The sequence below is a fragment of the Schistocerca piceifrons genome, chromosome 2 (assembly GCF_021461385.2).
Source record: "Schistocerca piceifrons isolate TAMUIC-IGC-003096 chromosome 2, iqSchPice1.1, whole genome shotgun sequence".
In the NCBI taxonomy this organism is placed as follows: domain Eukaryota; kingdom Metazoa; phylum Arthropoda; class Insecta; order Orthoptera; family Acrididae; genus Schistocerca; species Schistocerca piceifrons.
In genome coordinates, this window is record NC_060139.1 from 237,643,753 (window position 1) to 237,668,175 (window position 24,423).

At 36.9% G+C, this 24,423-nt stretch overlaps 1 protein-coding gene across 1 annotated transcript in view; it reads right to left on the reverse strand.

Moving 5' to 3' along the window:
* Positions 1-12,660: 12,660 nt before the first annotated feature.
* Positions 12,661-24,423, reverse strand: part of LOC124775279 (nuclear receptor subfamily 2 group E member 1) — a 103,262-nt gene continuing 91,499 nt past the window's right edge. The window contains exon 7 of the mRNA XM_047250117.1: positions 12,661-12,872. Within this exon, the coding sequence (XP_047106073.1) occupies positions 12,661-12,872 (212 nt within the window). The remainder of the gene's footprint in view (positions 12,873-24,423) is intronic.

Here is a 24,423-nt window from a genome sequence, read left to right on the forward strand (position 1 = left end):
GTGACAGCACTACCAACAGAGATGTCAAGTTGAGCACTGAGTTGTTTGATGGTGATCCGTCGATCATCTCGAACGAGTGTGTTCGCACGCTCCGCCATTGCAGGAGTCACAGCTGTGCACGGCCGGCCCGCACGCGGGAGATCAGACAGTCTTGCTTCACCTTGCGGCGATGATGACACACGCTTTGCCCAACGACTCACCGTGCTTTTGTCCACTGCCAGATCACCGTAGACATTCTGCAAGCGCCTATGAATATCTGAGATGCCCTGGTTTTCCGCCAAAAGAAACTCGATCACTGCCCGTTGTTTGCAACGCACATCCGTTACAGACGCCATTTTAACAACTACATACAGCGCTGCCACCTGTCGGAAGTCAATGAAACTATACGAGACGAAGCGGGAATGTTTGAAAATATTCCACAAGAAATTTCCTGTTTTTTCAACCAAAATTGGCCGAGAAAAAAAATGTGTTGCATTACTTATTGAACTGCCCTCGTATTTAGAATCTTAGTTTTCAAGAATTTGCCACTTACTTTGCATTTTTTGGGAATAGTATCATTAAATACTGTCAAAAATACGTTAAACAACCCATAAAATATTAGCTTTGCTGACAAATGAGTACTATGTGTGTCTCCCTAAGACTCCCTAAACTGGTCTCTGTCGAGAATGGAATTGTGAAACCACATAATTTTATCAACACAATTTTTGGGATGGGCTAGTTATATTACTATCACACACACTCTGCAACTCACACCATGATAAATACGTAGGAAATACTTTAGGCAAACTGTGAGTGACTAAGCTGAGTGGTTCTAGGCGCTTCAGTCTGGAATCGCGCGACTGCTACGGTCGCAGGTTCGAATCCTGCCTCGGGCATGGATGTGTGTGATGTCCTTAGGTTAGTTAGGTTTAAGTAGTTCTAAGTTCTAGGGGACTGATGACCTCAGATGTTAAGTCCCATAGTGCTCAGAGCCATTTTTTTTGTGAGTGACTAAAAGGTTGTATTCATTCAAGTAACTCATTAATCTGTCTTTTATAATTGATTCTATTATTTTTTTAAATGGTGACAGCTGGAAAATAGGCTAGTAATTTTCTATATCTTCTGCATTATCGTTCTTTAGCAGATGTACAACTCTGGCCTGTTTTAAATAGTCTGGAAATTGTTTATTATTTTCGTTAATGGAGCTTGCATGCTCGCTATTTCAATTCACACATTAGTACTTCTTTTAAGCCTACTAACGTTTTATTTTTTTAGTTTGTGTACAGTTTTACTGAGTTAACGCTCTGTGGCTGATAGAAACATCATTATACTTAGAGCATAATTATTTACATGTGTTATATTTGTTTGTGGGAATTTTTGCTGTAATTTTTCTGCAGTACTTGATAAATGCTGATTCATACAGGTTGCTAGGTGATATGGATCATTTATTACTTTATCTCCCTCCCTTATCAGTATGTTGTTATGCCTTTGTTTTTCTCTCCCCTCTTCCTTTTTGATGACATACCAGACTGCTCTGCTTTTATTATTTGCATTGAGTATTATTTTGTCATTAAATGACATTTTGTAGCAGTCAGCACTGTCCTGTAAATCCTTTTATATCTATGATAGAAATTCATGAAGAGTTGTTCATTATTAAGCTTTTGCATGGGACTGAGGCAGCCAAGGGTTTAGGAGGACTTCACAATATCTGCTGTTATGCATTTATTTTGTCACACATTGATATTGGTATGGCTACTTTTGGAAATGTCTTTTCAGAGTTCAAATTAAACAATGTTGATAATTTAAAGAATTTCACATTTACATTTGTTTCCCTATACACTTCAGCCCAACTTTGTTTACTGGTTATTTTGAAAAATCTTATATTTCAATTTATGATGACTCTCTTTTGTAATCTTGCAATTTAGGGAGTTTTTGTACCCAGCTTTACTGTTACTATTTGGAGTAAATGATTCGATAGCCAAAAATCTTTAACAGTTACATCACACTTTTTCCTGTCTGTAATTACTGGTACAGTCATTGTAGCAACCCTTGTTGCACTATAGACCAATATGAATGTGCCAAAATTCTGAATGATATTTATGATAGTGCTACTAGTTTCATTTATGATCTTTGTGTTTATGTTTCCATTCAAAATTATGTTGACTTTTGTACTTCAGTTTATATCTAGTACTTGTGTTAATTTATTGAAAAAAGTTTACACACTACCACTGGGAGACTGGTACACACTCAAAATGCTTAATTTCTTGGTGTTACCAAGCTCTCTTAATTCCGTAGCTGATATTTCAAAGTGTTTATCTTCATTCACATTACTAAGGTCACTTTTTGATTTGTACTGTGTTCCTTTCTGATACAAATGCTTAATCCTCCTCCCTTTGAAGTAATCCTACAGTAAGAGTCTGTCCTTTCATACAGAGATAATACCACATGTTGGATTTATGTGCCCCTACTGCAGTATTCAGTGAGACAAAGTACTATGCAGTTTAAGGAGTGGATATCAACTTCAAATTGTCGTATTTTAGTTTTTACTGATTGTATGTTATGATGAAGGATTTTTAAGTTTGTAAAATGTTCCACGCTACTTTTTCCAGTCATTGGTTTTTCTTTAAGACATGTAGTTTGCGTATCATTTGGTGTGTTAGAATCTGTCTAGTGAGTGATTAAATGTATAGCTGCCTAAATGAATCACCTCAAGTTGCAGACTATCTGGTACAAATTGTAGGTTTACATTAAACTCATTAAACAAATGCTTCTGGCGGAGTCATTAAATGGATCAACTTATTTTTATGTTTCTTTGAAATCTCCAAAAAGTCACAGTAACTCATTGTGCAGGTCATTCAGCTTTTTGTTGTACTATATTACTTCATATTTACTAGATGTTATTAATTGTACAGTGGGAAAATGAAATTTTCCTTTGTTAATGTGTTTTAATAAAAGATTATGCTTCATTTAAAAAGTAACCACATTAAAATATAACCTGCCTTCCACAGTCAAATTTAGCGTAATTAAAATAGACCACCAAGTGAACAAGAAAGGCAGAAGCGTAGGCCACTGGAGATCAGTAAATCAGGAGAAAGATTTTTATCTTTTTCTTCAACAGGCTTATTTTTTCTCAAAATTCCTATATTTGCTTAGCAACATTTGTTGATTCTTCATCTTAATAATTATTTGGCACATTTTTATGTTCTTGGATCTTATGTAAGTTCACTACAGTGACCAGAATTCCGGGTTTAAAATACCACTTGAGATAGTGCTACCAGAGAACTACAATATCATTACTGCAAATGATGTACGATGCCTCCTCATTAACACCTTCAATAAAAGAGCAATGTTGGATATTGTTTGTTGAAATTCAGGCATTCACTATACACTTCCCACTTCTTGATGTCACAATGAAATACTATATTACAGTTCACTGTGAGAAAACTGTGACCTTATACATAAGCAGTGGGTAGACAACTGAATTCTTAAAACTTGATCATCACCAAACTTTGAACACAACCACCACATTGTCAGCCACATTAGCACCATTACTGGTTTCTTATTTAATTCGTGTTTGTTACATTTTTGTGTACTAACAGCACACAGAATTTCAGAGAAGAACATTTGTCATGGAAAACACAGTTTGACAGAAGTGTGGGAAAAGCTATCTGTGTGCTGTTCATAAGTGCTAGAAGGACTTTTAAATCCAAATTAAATGAAGAAATGGTAGATATATACATACTCCACGTCAAATAGTCAGAGTCTGTCTGGGAGCTGAGTCTGGCATGTGGGACATAGTTAGCCTAACTTATCTTAGCCCAGCTGTGTACAGCTACTAACAGATACTAGAGAAGAGCTTAATCCATTTGATATTACAGTGTCAGTACAGTTGTTCAAAATATGCATTTGCCATGTCATATGTTAGGCTAGCAGGGGTTAACAGAAGTTATGAATATCTTATTTTAACAGAATAACTATTAATTTAAACTTAATTCCTTTGAATTAGTTCAGAAGTGCACTGTCAAAATGTATGAAATCTCGAATACAGTGATAGAATATCATCAGTGTATAATACATTATTTAAGAAATTTGGATAAGAATTGTAGAAAATTGTAACACTGTACAGTAGATTAAAACATTAAGTTGATGTAAGAGGTGTGTAAGACAAACCATAATATTTTACGCCATTATGTAAAGACTGTTTACCACTGCAAACAATGTACTAAAATTGTGGCTTTGGAACATACCACCCAATGACATCATTTTGTTTTGCATTGGCAATGAATTATTTTGCTATATATAAATTGTCTGCATGAGCTTATGGTGGCACCACTGAATGTATACAAAATATATGAAGAAAAATAGATTTATTTTGCATTTCTCTTTAAAATTATACTTAATTTTAACAATCAAAATAAGAATAAAATATGCTTGTTAGTTAGATTAGTTTATTTTCATTTAGGTACTGTGAGTAAGACAATTCAATTATTCAGATTTTGTTCCTTGTACAGAAGTTAGTTGTCAGGGATGGCAAGAGGAAACTGATGTTCAGCTGATTACTGGAGCAAACTGCTTTTATGCTGAGGTGATACCTCGATCCAGCATGTAGGCTACAAGAGCTACCATCTGAGTATGGGTAGTAAAAATATAAGAATGAAAATTCAAATGTAAAAAATTTTCAATTAACAATAAAATTATATATATATATATATATATATATATATATATATATATATATATATATATATATATAATGACCCACAGTCCATTGTGGGATTGATCACCTTCTGATGGCATTGTGGGAAATGACATGGTAAGGAAAGTATTTAAGCAGAGTAGAGATGAGCCATTGTAATGACAATACAAATCATAAATGAGACAGTGACATAAGCATCATTGACAAATCAGATCTTATTATAGTCCAGTGCCTGCAAATAGTTATCTTTGGTATAGCAAAGCTGATCAGTTGTTCACTTGCTGCTGTTGTGAGCATCTACGAAAAGGAAATGATGGATGATGAAACCATGAATAGGCGACAAGGTGTTCGACCTCCACATCTCATAACAGAATGCAAAGGACAGAGGGGCTTACTGATGAAGTTAGGAAAACCTATATACTATGGAAAATGAAGCAAAATATTACTTCATTCCACACACTTCCTGCAAAATGATAATAACAATAAAATCAGAGAAATTTGAACTTATTTTGAGCATTATAGATGACTGCTGTTTTCGACCAAAATTAGTAAGTGTAATGGGAAAAACGATGATGACCTGTTTAATATATTTTGTATTACAAAAAGGAAAAGTTGTGCTAATGGTCTCTTATATGTATGTCAAGTAAAAAGCATAAATTTTCTGTCCACTGTTGTGTAAACTGAATTAATCTTCCATTTCACAAGGATAGTATAACTTGAAGTGTTCCTCAAATTAGAATGCTTCTTATTGTAATACATGACAATGCATTACATGTACTTGTTCTGGATACCTTCCAGCCTACTAACAATACAAGTATAATGGTCACACATTTTGAGCAGCAATTGAATAACAGAGAACATACTGTAACTACGTTTTTTTGTTCTTTATTGGCATGTTGCAATAACATCATGTGCAGAAACCAGAAAAGAATTATGTTGTTAATGGTTTGAAAGGACAGGATGTAAAATTAGTGTAAGAACATATAGCTTAGTACTAGATGGTTAAGTTGGATAAAATGGCATATAAAATATAACAGTTGTTAGCTTGTTTAGGTCTCCAAAGATGATATAAACGTGTTTATTTAATCATAGATGGAATCATAGGCATGAATGAGAATGTAATAATCATCTTAGACTTTAGAAATAAGTGTGCTGGAGTATTTGTGTATTTATGTAGCCTTCATAAACTCTGCAGAACATGAAACTTTAGTAGACAGATTGGGTATATAGGGAATAAGAAGGAATGCAAGAAATTGTATCCTATCATAACAAAAATACAGAAGCAGAAACTACAAAAGCGTCAGGAGAGAGAATGACATCTAAACTGAGAATTCTACACTTCTCTGTCCCACAGGGTTCCATGCTTGGCCCATTGACTTTTGTTTTATATACAAATCACATCCAGACATTGTTAATTATGGCAACATAAATACTCACATAGAGGAAACATATTAATTATTCAAGTAAAACAACATAAAAATTCTAGAAATAAAAGCCAACTTGGAAGTAAATAATGCTATGCAAAGGTTTGCTGGAATAAATTTGCATAATAACACTGCTGAAACTCATTGTTTGGATTTCAAACTAAGGACCAATGAAGGAAGATATCAAATTTGCATAAATGAGCACATAGTGAAAAATGTAAATATGATACACAAAATTCCTTGTTGTAATAATGGATGAAAATGTAAATTGGTATAAGCACATTGACTACATATGTGGAAAACTCAGCTCAGACTTATATGTCAGCCCAAACTCAGCTACCTAAAAGACACAAATATTTCGAAAATGACATATTATACACTAATTCATCCTACATAAACTTATGGTATAATTTTTTGGGGATGCTTCTGCAAAATAAGCAGTAGTATTCAAAATGCAGAAAATGGTGATAATAATGATAGCCTTAAACAGGAAGAATCATGTAGACCAACATCTAAAGCCAAGTATATACCTGGACGAAATTGAAATACATTCCTGAAATTCAATATATCAAGACACAACATAACCATCACACAAATTAATGAACTTCATCTGGGTGCCTAGACACAACACCATGAATTCAAATCAAAACCATCCCATATAGGGTCAAAAGATCTGAAAAACTCCCTTTCAGACTTTAGAGAGACAAAAAAATGTTTTGGATAGAAAACTGGCAATGTTGCATGAGTGTTTTTGCGTCCATTGCAGTTAAGACAAATTGTAATTTAGTACTATATAAAAATGAGGTGTAGCCTACATAAGCCACAACATATTATCTTACAAAAGGGACAAAGGAACTTCCAAACCATATCGATATATATAAACATGTAGTGTATATGATGTAAGCAAACTGAAATTAAAATGGTATGGGCCTATAACACTGATGTATACAACCATAATTAGCTAAATGCTAATTATGAGGCATATGTATACTTTTCATAACGATTTGGCTTCATCTATAAATGTATGTTCTATTGTTCTGATGAACAGAAATAAATAAAAATAAAAATGTTGATAATTTACTTAAAAATTTAAATTCAAAATATGGGTTCTTATTTGTGGTGATTAATGTAGAACTGGGAAATACAAATGAACAACTCTAAAAAATTGTTTTAAGTTCTACAAGAACTTTAAATATATAATGTGCAGACAATAGAGATTGAAAAACAAATGATTTTACAGCCAGATCAATATGAGGAAATTTTACAGATCATGATTCTTTGCTTCTAAAAATTAATTATGGGCAAAAAGTTAAAATTACTGACCCTACTTCGGTCCACAGATCATTTTACAAAAAATACCTAATAAATCCATGAAATAGAATTAAATATTAATAAATACGTAGATGTATAATTATGAGGGGCATTTGGAAAGTCCGTGCAAAAATAAAAACTACTTATGTGTTTGGGGTAACCCTTTTTTATTTTTTGACGTAGTCTCCTTTTAGACTTATACACTTCGTCCAACGCTGTTCTAATTTGTTGGACCCTTCCAAATAATAGGAATTATCCAAGTCTGCAAGATAGCTATTAGTTGCTGCAATCACCTCCTCATTTGAATAAAATCTTTGTCCTTCCAGCCATTTCTTCAAATTGGGGAACAAATAGTAGTCCAAGGGAGCCACGTCTGGAGAATAGGGGGGATGTGAAACGAGTTGGAATCCTAATTCCATTAATTTTGCGACCACAGCTGATGACGTGTGTGCTGGTGCATTGTTGTGACGGAAAAGAACTTTTTTGCAGTCTAATCACCGGCGTTTCTCTTGCAGCTCGGTTTTCAAACGGTCCAGTAACGATGAACACTATGCACCTGTAATAATGTTACCCTTTTCCAGATAGTCGATGAGGATTATCCCTTGCGATCCCAAAAGACAGTCAGCATAATCTTTCCGGCCGAAGGAATGGTCTTCGCCTTTTTTAGTGCAGTTTCTCCCTTGGTAACCCATGTTTAGTCTCAGGAATATAGTAATGTATTCATGTTTCATCCACAGTGACGAAACGACGCTTAAAGTACTGCAGACTCTTCCTGAACTGTTGCAAACCATCCATGCAACACTTCACATGATTCCGTTTTTTTGGTCAAGCGTGAGCAATCGCGGAACCCATCTTGCAGATAGCTTTCTCATGTCCAAACGTTTATGCAAAATATTATGTACTCGTTCATTCGAGATTCCCACAGCACTGGCAATCTCACACACCTTAACTCTTCTGTCGTCCATCTCCATATCATGTTCTAATCGAAGATGCAGAGTCACCGAATTGTTTGTCAAGCTTCTCTTTAGTCTCCTGAGGCGTTTTGCCTTTCATAAAGTAATGTTTAATCACCACATGAAATTCTTTTTCGTCCATTTTTGACAATCACTCGATTTCCTTTATTCACACGAATGCCAAACACAAAGAAATAGACCAATATGGATGAAACGTGGTGTGCATTCTTTCCAAAGATGCTACTAACTAAACATGACCTCGACACACGCCGGTGGTGCCATTTCTCGGACTTTGCATGGACTTTTCAAACGCCCCTCGTACTTTCAAGTCTACTCAGTTCTAACTTAATGTTAGATTATTTGTTCACATTTCGTCAAGAGTCACTACACACACTATACACATATCCTGTCATTTGACAAGAAGGCCATTGTAATAAACCTGCCTCTCAGTTGCATTCTGCAGGAGTTTCCATCTGTCACTCTCAAAAAAGTTGACTCATTACCTTTGCAGTGGAACACGTATTTCGCTCAGGCGGATGAAAGGAGGTTTACATTTACCATACCATGAAGTGGTGTGGTCTGCTGTGTTGTCTGTATGTGCTGCATGTTTCCGTTTTACCTTGTTGTTGAGTTTGTTTATGATGTCTGTTTTGTAGTCGTTTTCAACAGTAATTTGTTTGATTATGTTTAGTTCCTGAGTATATTTTCCTGGTTTAAGAGGTGTTCTTATTATCCTGCGGAGCATGTGTGTGAAACTGGCATATTTATGCACTGTTGGGGGGGGGGGGGGGTTGGATGAGCTGTGGATAACAGTGCTTGTGGATGTGGGTTTTCTGTAGATGGAGAATTCATGTTAGTGGTTATTTCTTGTGATTGTAAGATCCAAGAGATTTAGTTTCTTGTTGTTTTCCATTTCCATTGTGAAGTGGATTTGTGGGTATACTGTGTTGATGTTACTGTGGAGCTCTTCTATCCTGCTATGTGTTTCATCTATAAGACAGATTATGTCATCCACATATCGGTACCAGCAGATTATTTTGTGCTCTCCTTGTTTTACAATGTTATTGAATATTGTGTTCTCTATATGGTCCAAGAAAATGATGGCTAAGATTCCACTAATGGGGGACCCCATGGGAAGCCCCGATTGTTGCAAGTAGAACTTGTTGTTGAAAGTGAAGTAGTTTGTTCTGTGATTAGCCTGAGGATGGATGAGATTTCATTTATATGTGCACTTCGGAATTTATTGCATTTTAGCTGCTGTTCTATAATGTTTATAGTTTCTTCTGTGGGTATGTTTGTGTACATGTATGTTATGTCAAAAGACACCAGTTTTGCTGTTGGAGGGATGTTGACATTCCTAATTTTCTCTATCATGTCTCCTTTGTTTTTGATCCTTCTGGTGCATCTTCTTGTTGAGGGAACATAATATATTCTGCTATGAGCGATAATTCTACTAAGTCGCATCACCTACTCCCTTAAAGTAGTGGGACAGTAAATGATTATGAAGATATCGGATTTCTAGGACTGGGGAAGTTGTAAAGTTTATGTGAGGTGTATAATTATGAAAAGATGAATGTAGCTAATGTCATAATAAGAGTACTGCTCACTATCAGCAACTGTTACAATTATTCTTTAGTTGACTAACTTCAAATATTTCCAATCTTTCACGTTTAAAGGAGCGAATGTTTAGTGGCAACTCAGATAAGACACAAAAGACATTTATAGTACAGAAGCATTCATTTAATATAGATCAGTTTTTAATCAGTTTAAGATTTTAACTGTGATATAATATTTATCTATTAATCTCATGATATTTGTTTTTAAAAGCATGCTCTTCTTTGAATTACAGAGCTGCACCCATTCAATGAACACAATGTGTGGACATTATCTGTATGTGGGGAGAATATCTTTGACTGCTGTTCAGAAAAGTGAATGTCTCACTCTGCAGAAGTACTTTACCTCTATTCTGTGAGAAATTTAAGTTTATTGTGCCAAACACCAAAATTCGAACATCAAGTGGGAGAGGTTTTCATGGAAAATATCTTCTGTTTCCTGTAGGTTTGGTTAATGATGAGTGTGACTAGAACGAATACTATGCAGCATATTTTGATTATGTAATAAGAGTTTAAGTTGTAAATATGTCCAGTCATCCTTATCTGGTTCCAGAAGATCGTTACTGAATGATGATGTGGTGGTTCTTAACAACAGATAAAGACCAGCAACATTACCTATTTTCTGCTCATTTTCAGTAATTCCAAAGTAAGATCTGAGGTATTTATAATTGCTTATTAATGTGTAATTATTATTCATGTGGTGTACCAGAATGTAATTATACCATCCCTGATCATGTGACACTGCTACAATAGTGTAGTGGCATATAACAAATACACACATCAAAAAAAGTTTAGCATCACCTCGGTTCCGAGAGTTCCGGAACCTGTACAGAAAACTGGAGTAGAGATATACATTAACATCATTTCTGCCCTTTTTATTGCTCATCAAAACCACACATTGCATGTTGTACCAACATACAGCGAGACCTTCAGAGCTGGTTGTCCAGATTGCTGTACACACTGGTACCTCTAATACCTAGTAGCACATCCTCTGGCACTGATGCATGTCTGTATTCGTCGTGGCATACTATCCACAAGTTCATCAAGGCACTGTTGGTCCAGATTGTTCCATTCCTCAACGGCGATTCGGCGTAGATAACTGGTTGGTGGGTCACTTTCTTCATAAACAATCCATTTCAATCTATTCCAGACATGTTCGATAGGGTTCATGTCTGAAGAATATGCTGGCCACTCTAGTCGAGCGATGTCGTTATGCTGAAGAAGACATTCACATGATGTGAACGATGGGGGCGCGAATTGTCGTCCATGAAGACAAATGCCTCGCCAATATGTTGCCGATATGGTTGCGCTGTTGATCGGAAGATGACATTCACGTATTGCACAGCCGTTACGGTGCCTATCACGACCACCAGCAGCTACATCGGTCCCATATAATGCCACCCCAAAACAACAGGGAACTTCCACCTTGCTGCACTCGCTGGATAATGTGTCTAAGGCGTTCAACCTGACCGGGTTGCCTCCAAACACCCACACCCCTCTGACAATTGTCTGGTTGAAGGCATATGCAACACTCATCGGTGATGAGAACGTGATGCCGATCCTGAGCGGTCCATTCAGCATGTTGTTGGGCCCATCTGTACCGCACTGCATGCTGCTGTGGTTGCAAAGATGGACCTCACCATTGACGTCAGGAGTGAAATTACACATCTTGCAGCCTATTGCACACAGTTTGAGTCGTAACACGACGTCCTGTGGTTGGATGGTGGCATTGGTGTCAGGGTTCCTCCGAGCCACAATCCGTAAGTAGCGGTCATCCACTGCAGCAGTAGCCCTTGGGCGGCCTGAGCGAGGCATGTCGTCGACAATTCCTGTCTCTCTGTATCTCCTCCGTGGCCGAACAACATCGCTTTGGTTCACTCCAAGATGCATGGACACTTCACTTGTTGAGAGCCTTTCCTGGCACAAAGTAACAATGCGGATGCGATAGAACCGCAGTATTGACCGCCTAGATATGGTTGAACTACAGACAACACAAGCCATGTACCCACTTTCTGGTGGAATGACTGGAACTGATCGGCTGTCAGACTCCCTCCGTCTAATAGGCGCTGCTCATGCATGGTTTGTTTACATCTTTGGGTGGGGTTAGTGACACCTCTGAACAGTCAAAGGGACTGTGTCTGTGATACAATATCCACAGTCAACGTCTATCTTCAGGAGTTCTGGGAACTGGGGGATGCAAAACTTTTTTTGATGTGTGTAAAAGCAAATAATACAATACATTTGCCATAGCGCTCAGTCATAATAGTCAGTTTATTGACAAAAAGAGAAACTAAAAGAAAAAGATACCCAATAGAAGGGAACGGGATTAATCTGGTTGATGTTGTAAACATGTGAAATGGATAAACAGTTTAAATATGTATGCCGAATATGAAAATGAATATAAGTATATATTTATGCACTGAAAAGTGAACTAAGCACACAGTGTAAATCATTTTGTACATCTAAAATAGCAGACACTGTTAACAGATCATGGTATTAAGTTGTTATGTCATCATGTCATTTCATTAACCTTGTATTAAGGAAACTGTTACTGAATCAATAATAAAACCGCGTATTTCAGCCCACATATTGATGATTCTTCAGTGTGTCATAATGACACAATGAATGCCCCAATAACAATGTAGTTTCTTCACATTTAATTATTAAAGACATCAGCATTAGTTTTAGATGGAGGCAACAAGATGGTCAACTGGTACGTCTCCAATGACAGGTCGGAAGAGTGCACGTTGTAGGAGGTCTGGAGGTGGTGCTGCAAGAGCTGGCAGCGTGATCAGCAGTCGCGCCACGCGAGCAGGGGGTAACAGCAGCAGTGCACCAAGAGCTGCCTCTAGAGCTGCCCGCACACGGCACTCTGCCTCCGCACTACCTGCAGCCTCTGCACACAGTTGCACAGTTGTCTTTATTTTAGCTGAGTTAGTTGTATGTTCCAAGAATCATTTATACAATAATCATAACTGTGAATAAGAGGTCTGTTTATAAGCTTTCTAAGATACTTTATATTTCAATACTGTTATAAGAACAGTTTATACGACACTAAAAATCATTTAATAACAGAGGTAAGTGCTTCTTTTACTATGTATAAGGTAAAAATTTTGAATCAAAATATTATTTCTGTGAAATGGCAGTTGCCTGGTAAAAAATTTGTCATATTTGTTTCAGATTTAGAATTTCTATGTATCAGGCACTTATCATGAAGTAGTAATGAAGAGTGCATTAAAATTATTTTTCCTAACCTCAACACAGACATGACAATATTTTGCACCACACCCAAAGGCCTTGGTAGAAAATAATTTTTGTGAGGGAAGTGTGAAATTTTCTGGCGCCTGACAATTGTAGGATACATAATAACTTCAACAGTTTGATTTTACACTTCATGTCTCTGCTAGTAAAATGTTTCGTATCTACCAGCAGCATTTTAGAGGTATGATGTTCTTAAGGTTAGACTGAGTCAACAAGAGTTCATTCAAAGAATGTAAGGAGCAGCTCTAGATTTTGCTCTGTTGTTGACAGATGCATATTACTGGTATGCACCATTTTCTCAAGGTACAAAGTTGTTGAAATTCAACTGCCACACAGGGTTTCCTGGAACTGCAATTAAAACTTAAAACACCATTCATGTAGACCATACATTGAGAACTGATTATAAATAATATACTGTATAGGGAGACAAAAAAGACACTTTCTATTTTTTTTATAGTAAATTTTAGAAAACTTGTATAAATAATTTCAAGTAGCCAAAAGTTGTTCTCTGTGAATACATTAATATATCTTTGAAATTTAGGAGGAGGTATGGGATGTAATATGCCAAGAAATGTTGCAACATTTTGTGCAACATGTCTCACAATGACCAATTGACCAATACATCATCTGTGTCTTTGTAGTCATACGCTTCTACTGACAGTGAAGAATCTCAGACATTATATTACAAAGACACCCTTGAAGACTGTTGCAGAAATTTGATATACCACAATGTGTGTGCTCAAAGTTTCCCTAGGAACTCTAGGGCAACATTTCGAAGATCGGATTGTGGGGCTTGCCAGTGGGTAATGGTAATGCCTCTACCTCCTACACTATACTACCTGTACACCTTATTCGACTCAATGACCATCTTCTATATATTATAGGTATAAGTCCCTCTTTCATATCCAGTAAGCAATATACAACTTGAAAGCGCAGCCTACAAGCAACAAAGGTCAATTGCTCTACCAAGGTTGAGGTTGGTTACTTCAAGACTTGGTTTAGCAACATGTAGCAATGCAATCTGTGTAGTCTACTGTGAGAATCAGTAGCTGAAATAAGTTGAGTAAGTGAAATAAGGTCGTCGTTAAATGCAGAAAAGTATTCTGGAGTCCCTTGTATTTTACCATTTGTGCATGGTCATGAGATAGCCGACATCTAATGTGTCACTACACAGTCTTTTATTATCCTGATTTCACCTCAGCAGTCTCTGCTGGAAAGGTAGGTTGGGGTAAAAGAATATTGCCAGATTTTAGCTTGAACATTGTTTCTCGAAATTTTCTGAGCAGTTTTCATGTGATATAAGCAATCCACTGACTGCACCACCAAGGATTTTACAAGTAATTTTATTATGCAGGATCAATGTTGTTACTAGAGGATTCGACCACTGGCTGTGCCCATAACTGAACATTCAACTTAATTCCATCATGTACCATACTCTTACTCATAAGTCACATTTCACATGCAATATAAATGACAACTCTGCAAGTGGCATGACAGTTGATATGGCAGTGGAGCCATGTGCTGCTGTTCCCAAACACTCCTGTCAAAATTCATTGTCACTAATTTTCCACATGAAGTCAGCTGCGATTATTCTTGCAGACACTGGTGTCATCATTCAGTTTATGGCATTAGAACTGAGCCAGAAACACAGTAAGAAGAAGAAGAAGAAGAAGAAGAAACATAAATGCTGGATTTGGAAGTGGATTTTACACAGAAATAACACAGTGACTTCAAACAAACTTATAAGGCTGTAGCAATCATAAGCTAAGACCCATTTGTGAATTACTTTAGAATAATAAAAGCCAACTCAGAGTGCTTGTAGAGCTTTGCCTCGAATTCTTTTAAAAAATTCTATATTCACATTAGAGATCAAGTCCTGGCTCGAGTGAAAGTAGAAGTTACACTTTGATATTTGACATGTGGTGATTACCTGTCATCTTTCTAATATTTATATCACACACTGGAAAGTATGAGTTATTGTGTGATGTGTTGGGTGTTCTTTACATTCCTCTAAGAACACATTTAAAAGCTAGTATTTTCCCTCCGACACCCCACATCAGTTGAATTACTAAAGTTACTCTTTACAGAATTTTGTAGTTGTGCTTAATGCAGAAAAAAGGGCACTAAAAGACATTGTGACACAGTTAACTTCCTTTATTGAAAGCTACAATCAGGTTTAAATTATACTGCTGTTAAATAAATTGTTAGTTTCTTTCTCAAATCCACTAGGCACATGTTTAAAAGCTTTGAAATTGCAGTACTAGAATCTGAAATACTGCCACTATTATATTAATTTTCATCAAAGTTAAGTGAGCTGCTGTCAAACTACAAATCATCTTCCACTAGTTACTCTGTAACACTTGCTTACTCATACACACAGCTTATCCATGTATCATATAATAAAACATGATATTCTTTCGCCACATAAATTAACTATCATATGTTTGTAGCTGCAATGGAAAGAGCTTTAGCTATCTCAACCATTGTCATTGTGGAGGGTACATACAACATAATAAACACATACACATCATTTTGACAGAGTTGCTTGGTACTCATTATACATAATGAAATCATAATCCATGTAAGTTTGTTGTCATAATAGCTATGCACGTACTGTGCAGCATAGAAAATCGATTTAATGCATTGGCTTACATACAGTATTATCCACAGTATTTTTATTAGCTTTCACGGCTACTGTACTTGTATTTTAAAGAAAAATGTACGTTTTCTAAACACACATAAAATGAAGTAATAAAAGTTTTTAAATAGGCTATAATTTATGTTATATTCAATTATAGAGTTGCTATATAATTTTCAGAAATCAGATTTTTGGGTAAAAGGTAGACCTGCAGAGGCACCATTCATATAACATTTTTATGTTGTGTAAGTTGATGAAGATGTTACTCGTTTTAGCTTTTGCAATGTGCAAATCAGAATCAGTAATGTTTTCCATACATACACACAATTTCAATCAATGCTTCATGTCTTATAGTATATAGCACTCTTCCTTGCATATCCAAAAACAAAGATGCTCCTTGTATAGATCAATAAACTGCATAGTTGTTATTAACGATCACTTTTTAGACGTTATTTGATACTGTAAAACAACACACTGCAAAATTTCAAACACAAAAATAGAAAAAAATATGATGCTGCTCCAAAAATCAGCTACGAGATGACAGAACAATGTTAATTGGTGATGGGGGAACAAAAGTAATGTTACAAATATAAGAGACTACCTCTTGTCTCTTCAGATTTTTTTGGTGGGGAAGATATAGAATTTAGTGTGGTAGTATGTGACATGATTTAAACTTTCATCCAACACAACTTTTTGATCTGATACCAAAATATAAAAATTTATGCACAAATACATAGTTTTTAATATTTTCTGGAGACAAGACAATAATTTATAGAATATAATCAAAATGATGTTCTCAAGATAATTAATAGGTTTGTAAACAAATTCCTTTCTCCTCTTGTTCCTTTCAGCAAAGTGGTCAATACCAAGCTCATTAAAGTTATGCATATTCAAAAATGTTTTTTTTTTCTATAGAAGACATACTGGTAGCTAATGCACTCAGTCTCTCTTCCTTCATTGTATTGCTAGTGAAAGTTGTTATTCTTTTGAGTGTGGAGAAATTTCTCTTACTTTTCACTGTTGTCATTGGTACTGTACAAATAGTACATAATAGTTTTACTGATTCCGATAAAACAGGTTCTAAATTATTCTTGCAGATACAATACAGTAGTGTTAAAGCTCCATTTGCAGATTGGAAATCATTTCTGCTGTATTTTGTTGTCAATTCCTGTCGCAGTTCACTTTCGTTCAGGCCAAATAATTTAAATAACGACTGAAATTCTTTGTCAGGGAATAACATCTCGTGTTTTGGAAAGTGACTGCTAAATGCGAAATGCTCGTCAGTATTAGCCATAACAAGGTCACAGACTTCCTTTGCAACAGTTCTACGTGAGTATAGAAAAACGGAAACGTTTTGGGCCGGCGATCTCTTCATTTCCATTCCTGTTACCCCAACGATAATTGAAATGAAGAGAATTTCTCTTCAGTTGTATCGCTAACTTGAAATCAGAGACGTTCTTATGAGCTTTGACACTATCAACATCTCTGCATTGCAGCTGGTTAAACAAAATGTCACAGGGAGTCAGGACCTTATTGAAAAACTCAAGCCAAAAGAGAAACTCTTGATCGCTGTTGAGAAGTTTCCAAAGTCCAACTGCTATCCTGGTCGTTGAGTAACCACTGCTATCTTAATCCTGAATGATCACAAGGCATTCAGCTGTTTCTGTCTTATACTTAAGAACGATGTTCTCACATTGTGCCTTAAAATTCTGTCTTGTGTCAGCATTTCTTGGAATATGTTTCTCACAACATTATCCATTATTGCAGGTTTTTTCACTGATGTTGCGACGAAAGTAGAGAGTCCCTGTATAGTGCTAAAAATATTCGAAGTTCGTTTTGTTGTGGTGCACTGCACTCTACATTGAGGTTAAGTTGGTGGGCATAACAGTGTACAAAATTTGTTCTGTCACACATCACTTTTCCTCTTACCTGCACTCCCTTGTGCCTACCACTCATAACTGAAGCTCCATCATAGTTCTGGGCTATCAGCTTTTCTGGAGAATCGGCAATCTTTAATCTGTTAAGTTTGTTGAACAGTTCACTACTTAGTCACACAGCTGTATGACCTTTCGGTGTTATAAAATTTGTGAATCATTTATATACTTCCACTTTTAATTCATATCGTACAATAATCCCGAGTTGACTCAAGTTTGCACAATTTGTCGTTCATCGGCTTCAATTGTTACCTATCTGCTTGCAAAGTTTCTTTGCAAATCATCTAATGGCGCAAAGCATTTATATAGCCCAGCACTTCGTTCTGAACACTTTTGGAAATCCCCAAAAATACATGACTACTGGTTTGTTCAATATGTTCCTTCAATGTGGAATCCAGTTCTGCGATCAGATTGACCAAACCCCCAAAAAATACCAAGATTCTCTTAAGTATCCATTTCGTCATGTCCCTTAGAGCAAATTCAAAATTCCTGCAAAACTTGATACAGTCATTCAACTTGCTAAGGATGTAATGATTCTCAGAATCATCTTCATTAAGTTTCTTAATCCTCATTCTGTAAGCTGCACCAAGCTGACATCTAATATCGACTTTACCAAACACAACAAACTCGATGCGACTGTTTATGTGTAGTTCACTCAACGTATGATTTTTAAATTTGCAAGTTAAATGTTTAATGTCCATTATTGCATCTGTGGTCCAAGTACAGTCTGCAACATTCATTACCAGACACACGTAACAGAAGAAATCATTTATTATTTCACACTACACAGCCAGTCCACACGTTTATATAAAGAATAAATAAATTTTCTGGTAAAACTACTTTTTCTTTTGCACGTATTTTGTATCTGCACAGTGTTTAAATCAGGTCTTGGCAGTCCTAACCTTTTAAGTTCCAACTTTCTCTCAGAAGTAATATTTTGATAACTAATAGTTAAAACAGTGTTTATCCTATTCACACCACTAATTTTAAACAAGAAACTAGCGCATCAGTAAGTCACTAGGTCGTACTTTCAAAGAATCTAATTCACAATGACACAACAAAACGACTACCACAGGTATGGCACTACTTGTTTACTTCGCCCGCTTCACGCAGATGCCGTCCAAAGAGCCCTACACAATGCACTGCCCTACCCAACTCCCAATACCCCCACTCTTTCACATGCGTCCATTGGCTACCTTCAAACTGACAGGCCAGTTTGGTGAGAGCCTGACAGCCTACCCATTCCAAAAGCATTGATCATTCGCTTACAGGGATTGGTAGTCTACCCATTCTAAAAACAGTATTCATTCTCATACACAGGCTGGTGCTATAATGCAATGATTCGATTTTTTATTCACGTTTCCAACATACCACAGTCTTGCAAGTAATAGATATAATTGGAAGACCGTGACCCTGGAGTCCTCAAGGAATAGCCGCCATTGTTTCCACACCCAACTTCGGTTCTGCCACTTGACTGGGGGCCAAGAGGCATCACTTTTCTTTCACGTGGAAATCCCGCTGTAGTAATTGCGACTGATGCAACGTGTAAACCAAATGTAATATTGATTTTATTTATTTCCCTTGAGTATGTTGAGATATAAGAAATAGAAGCTTTCAGCTGCTTGTGTCTCAGTGGTTAATTGCATTTATGGATGGATAGTGTTTATGTCTTCATGAGAAACAACTAAAGTGACTTCACAATTTAACCTACAATCACCAACACCAACATTCATAACCAATCCAATCACCCCGTAACTCATAAAGATGCCAGTTTCAGATATTTACTACAAAGACTGGAAAAAAGACATATGAGGAAACATTACTACACGGAAAAACTGCACACAATTAAACAAACTGCAGCGGAGAATGGTTATGAAGCAAAGACAGTAGATGAAATAAGCAACAAAAAACAAAACAGACAACACATAATCAGGAAACATCACACACACAGATATAATTCAGCTCACAGCAAGTCAGCAGACAATAAGCAACAAATAGCACATAATGACTTAGAACACTAAATTGCACACAGAGTGGGCAACATAGTAAACTCAATATAGCGTATAGAAGCAACAACACAATACAGAACTGACATGGAAGAAATAGCACCAACACTGACAAATACAGCCAGTCTAGTACATATCAGCTAACTACAAAATGCTGTGAATCTGTGTATGTGGGTCAGACATACAGGAAGTTTAGAACCAGGTGTACAGAACACCTCAGAGCACTGAAAAGTAATAGCTCACACTCAACATTTGGAGATCACCTAATAACACAGAATCACCATCCAATGAAAACAGAAACTGATTTAAAAATTCTTGAAACTAACAACAGCCTTACCAAAAACTAAAAATAGAAGAAAACCATCACATCTAAAAATAATTAGGCAAAGGAAAGAAAGTATTAAATGAATGCACATCACTGAGCAATAAAACCTTCTTTGCCACAATAGTAAATTTACATAAACAGCCCTCCACCCTAAAACTTCTTATGATCACCATCTAAAATTGACTTCACCTCTCCTTTTACTCCATACCATTCACTCTATCTGCCTATCTACAACCCCCTTTCTCTCTCACCTCTCTCTCTCTCTCTCTCTCTCTCTCTCTCTCTCTCTTGGACACACACACACACACACACACACACACACACACACACACACACACACACACACACACACAAAAACAAGCGCGCACGCAAGCTATACACTGCAAATGTCAACAACACTTCAGATCCACAGGCAGCATCCCAAACAAACATGCCACAAAGGAAATGAACACTGAATATCCATAACAATCATTTTTCTATGGACCTTGTGTAACCACACATAATGGCGGTGTAAACTCTATACTTGCCAAACAAATCTTATAATAAGCATATGTAACCACTGTGAAAGAAATAAGCGTGATACCGACACAAACAACAGAGAAAACACTACAACATCAAAAACAGTAACTCGCTAAATAATTCGATATATAGCGATTCTCAGTCGGAAATTCATAATAAACACAAGAATAAAATACATTCTGCTGTTGGCAAGTGACAGACTGTAGGCTGTATAGTAAATGTAAAGCTGCCAGTGTAAACAACCAATGGCCTCAAGTGTGGCATGTAAACAAATGTATACATCCAATTTATTTCTAAATTGGCTATGAAACTAGGACCTTTGCTATAAAACTAGGACCTTTAGACATATCGTAAATGAACAACAGAGAACGCCTCAACTCAGTGACAGATGTCTCAACTCTGCACTGTATACAATCTAATGCAAAATATTGGACAGTAATTGCTCATTTAACAAATGTCAATATTTTGTACCAAAAGTGTTTGAGAGGTTAACATGTAACAAGAATACTACAGAAAAAATAAACATTGAAACCCAACAAAGACAGGACGAAAACTGGTGAAACATGCCTGGGTGAAAACAAAACTACAAACGATGTTTTGCATATGGCGGTATTCCGCCCCTATTTTTTTTAGCAAGCACAGAAATAAGAAGAACTGCAACATTAACAAGATAATTAAAATGTAATATATTTTTATTTCTTTCTCTTCTTTTAGTTAAGCTGGAGACAATCACGTTTTACTTATCACTGTTGCTAATTAAAGTGCAACACTATGCAGGCAGCGTGCAAAAAAGCTCAGAGTAGCATAAAGTGTACTACATATCAAAATGATTAGCAATTGTGCACAATCACTCGGAGTAGGTAGGAGTAGAGTCATCTTCATTCTGTATATGAGGAAAGTTAACGTGGAGGATTTCTTAATCAGAAATCACATTTGAATATTGGTAGTTTATAAGACAATCGTGTTATGTCTCATGTAAGAAAGAGAAATTTCTATGAGTGCATGTAGGAAATTGACAGCAGCATGACTCTGGCTTATCAAGATTGTGTGACACAGTCTGCCTGCTGCTCGTGTTAGTCAGGATCCCACAACTGACACACAGATATGGAATTGATGGATTTAGGATGACCATACTCACTGCCATGTACAGGCTTTGTAGTCCTACGTGACTAGCCCCCGTGAGTATAGCTATATAGTTTTCTTGGCTATGCAGAAGTAGTGACCACACAGGATATGGTGACCGATATATAGAGACCAATGAGCGCTGGGTGGGTTCGTTCATTTGTTCAGACGGAGAGGCCGACATGGTCTGCCACCTTTCAGCCAGGTGGTGATGATAGCATCGAGACATACGCCCTGCAGTCTTTCAAACGATTTTAAAGAAACTACTCGTTAAAAATTCGTCATTGCGATGAGCCCATCATTTCGGTAAAGACATAGTTATTGTGATATTTACGCGGAAGTAAGGCAATGTGCTAAATTGGAAGAAGTTTGCATTGAAAAATATGAGTCGCTATGATTTTGCGTTTGGTGCATGTTTCATAATATGTTGCTGCGTATGAAATTTAGCTGTTGCTGTGGTTTCAGTCCAGAGACTGGTTTGATGCACCTCTCCATGCTGCTCTATCCTGTGCAAGCTTCTTCATCTCCCAGTACTTACTGCAACCTACATCCTTCTGAATGTGTTTAGTGTATTCATCTCTTGGTCTCCCTCTACGGTTTTTAACCTCTACGCTGCCCTCCAATACTAAATTGGTGATCCCTTGATGCCTCAGACTATGCCCTACCAACCGATTCCTTCTTCTAGTCAAGATGCGCCACAAATTTCTCTTCTCTCCAATTCTGTTCAATACCTCCTCATTAGTTATGTGATCTACCAATCTAATCTTCAGCATTCTTCTGCAGTACCACATTTCGAAAGCTTCTATTCTCTTCTTGTCCAAACTATTTATCGTCCACGTTTCATTTCCATAATGGCTACACTCCATACAAATACTTTCAGAAACGACTTCCTGACACTTAAATCTATACTCGATGTTATCAAATTCTTCTTCTTCAGAAACGCTTTCCTTGCCATTGCCAGTCTAAATTTTATATCCTCTCTACTTCGACCATCGTCAGTTATTTTGCTCCCCAAATAGCAAAACTCGTTTACCACTTTAAGTGCCTCATTTCCTAGTCTAATTCCCGCAGCATCAACCGATTTAATTCGACTACAGTCCATTATCCTCGTATTGCTTTTGTTGATGTTCAACTTATATCCTCCTTTCAAGACACTATCCATTCCGTTCAACTGCTCTTCCAAGTCCTTTGCTGTCTCTGACAGAGTTACAATATCAGCTGTCAACCTCCAAGTATTTATTTCTTCTCCATGGATTTAAATACCTACTCCGAACTTTCCTTTTGTTTCCTTTACTGCTTGCTCAATATACAGATTGAATAGCAGTGGGGAGAGGCTATAACCTTGTCTCACTCCCTTCCCAACCACTGCTTCCCTTTCATGTCCCCCGACTCTTATAACTGCCATCTGCTTTCTGTACAAATTGTAAACAGTCTTTCGCTCCTTGTATTTTACCCCTGCCACCTTCGGAATTTGAAAGAGAGTATTCCAGTCAACATTGTCAAAAGCTTTCTCTAAGTCTACAAATGCGAGAAACGTAGATTTGCCTTTCCTTAATCTATTTTCTAAGATAAGTCGTAGGGTCAGTATTGCCTCACGTGTTCCAACATTTCTACGGAATCCAAACTGATCCTCCCTGAGGTCGGCTTCTACCAGTTTTTCCAATCGTCTGTAAAGAATTCGTGTTAGTATTTTGCAGCCATGTCTTATTAAACTGATAGTTCGGTAATTTTCACATCTAACATATAGAATTTTTCTTTGGACTTGGATGGATGTCTCTGTGTCACCAATCTCGAGAAAATTGATCTGTTGTAGCACACTCATTTGCGATCGCGCCGCACTAGCGATACAATCAGAGTGAAATATCCACAACATTATTCATATTTCGTAAACAGTTTCAGGTACCGAAATGAGATTTTGGCGAATGATAGCAAAGAAATGCTATGGGGTTTGGAACAACATAAATGAAGACATTATACATTTATATTGTACCAAGGATGTGCTTTTTCATAAGATGCATTTCCTCATTTCTCGTTTAATAAACTTAATAAACCACTTGTTTAGAATTCTCTCGCAATTGCGTCTGTACAACATGTTATTGAGGCGACCTCTGTAAATACCACTGTGTTGTGGCAAAAGAAGAAAATTTTAACATGGCAACAAGAGAAAGCTGTAGGTTTTACTCAATTCGCCACTCATGACACTTCTCTTAACAAGCCAGGCGAAAGTAAAGCGCTGAATTTTCGGCGGAATTCCTTTTTAATACCGACAAAAGCAGGGGTTGCAGATTATTTTGAATGGTCACCATGCAAGTGTGAGCACAGAGGTGCCCTGCTTAATATTTGCAAGGGCCTGCCGTTGTGACCGAGCGGTTCTAGGCGCTTCAGTCCAGAACCGGGCTGCTGCTACGGTCGCAGGTTCGAATCCTGCCTTGGGCATGGATGTGTGTGATGTCCTTAGGTTAGTTATGTTTGTGTAGTTCTAAGTCTAGAGGACTGATGATCTCAGATGTTAAGTCCCATAGTGTTTAGAGCCATTTGAACCACTTTTTGAATATTTGCAAAAAATGTGAGTCTAGCCTTCACTTTAGAATGGCATTTCCCTTTCAGCGCTTTGCATTTCCCCTACAGTGCCTGCCTGCAGC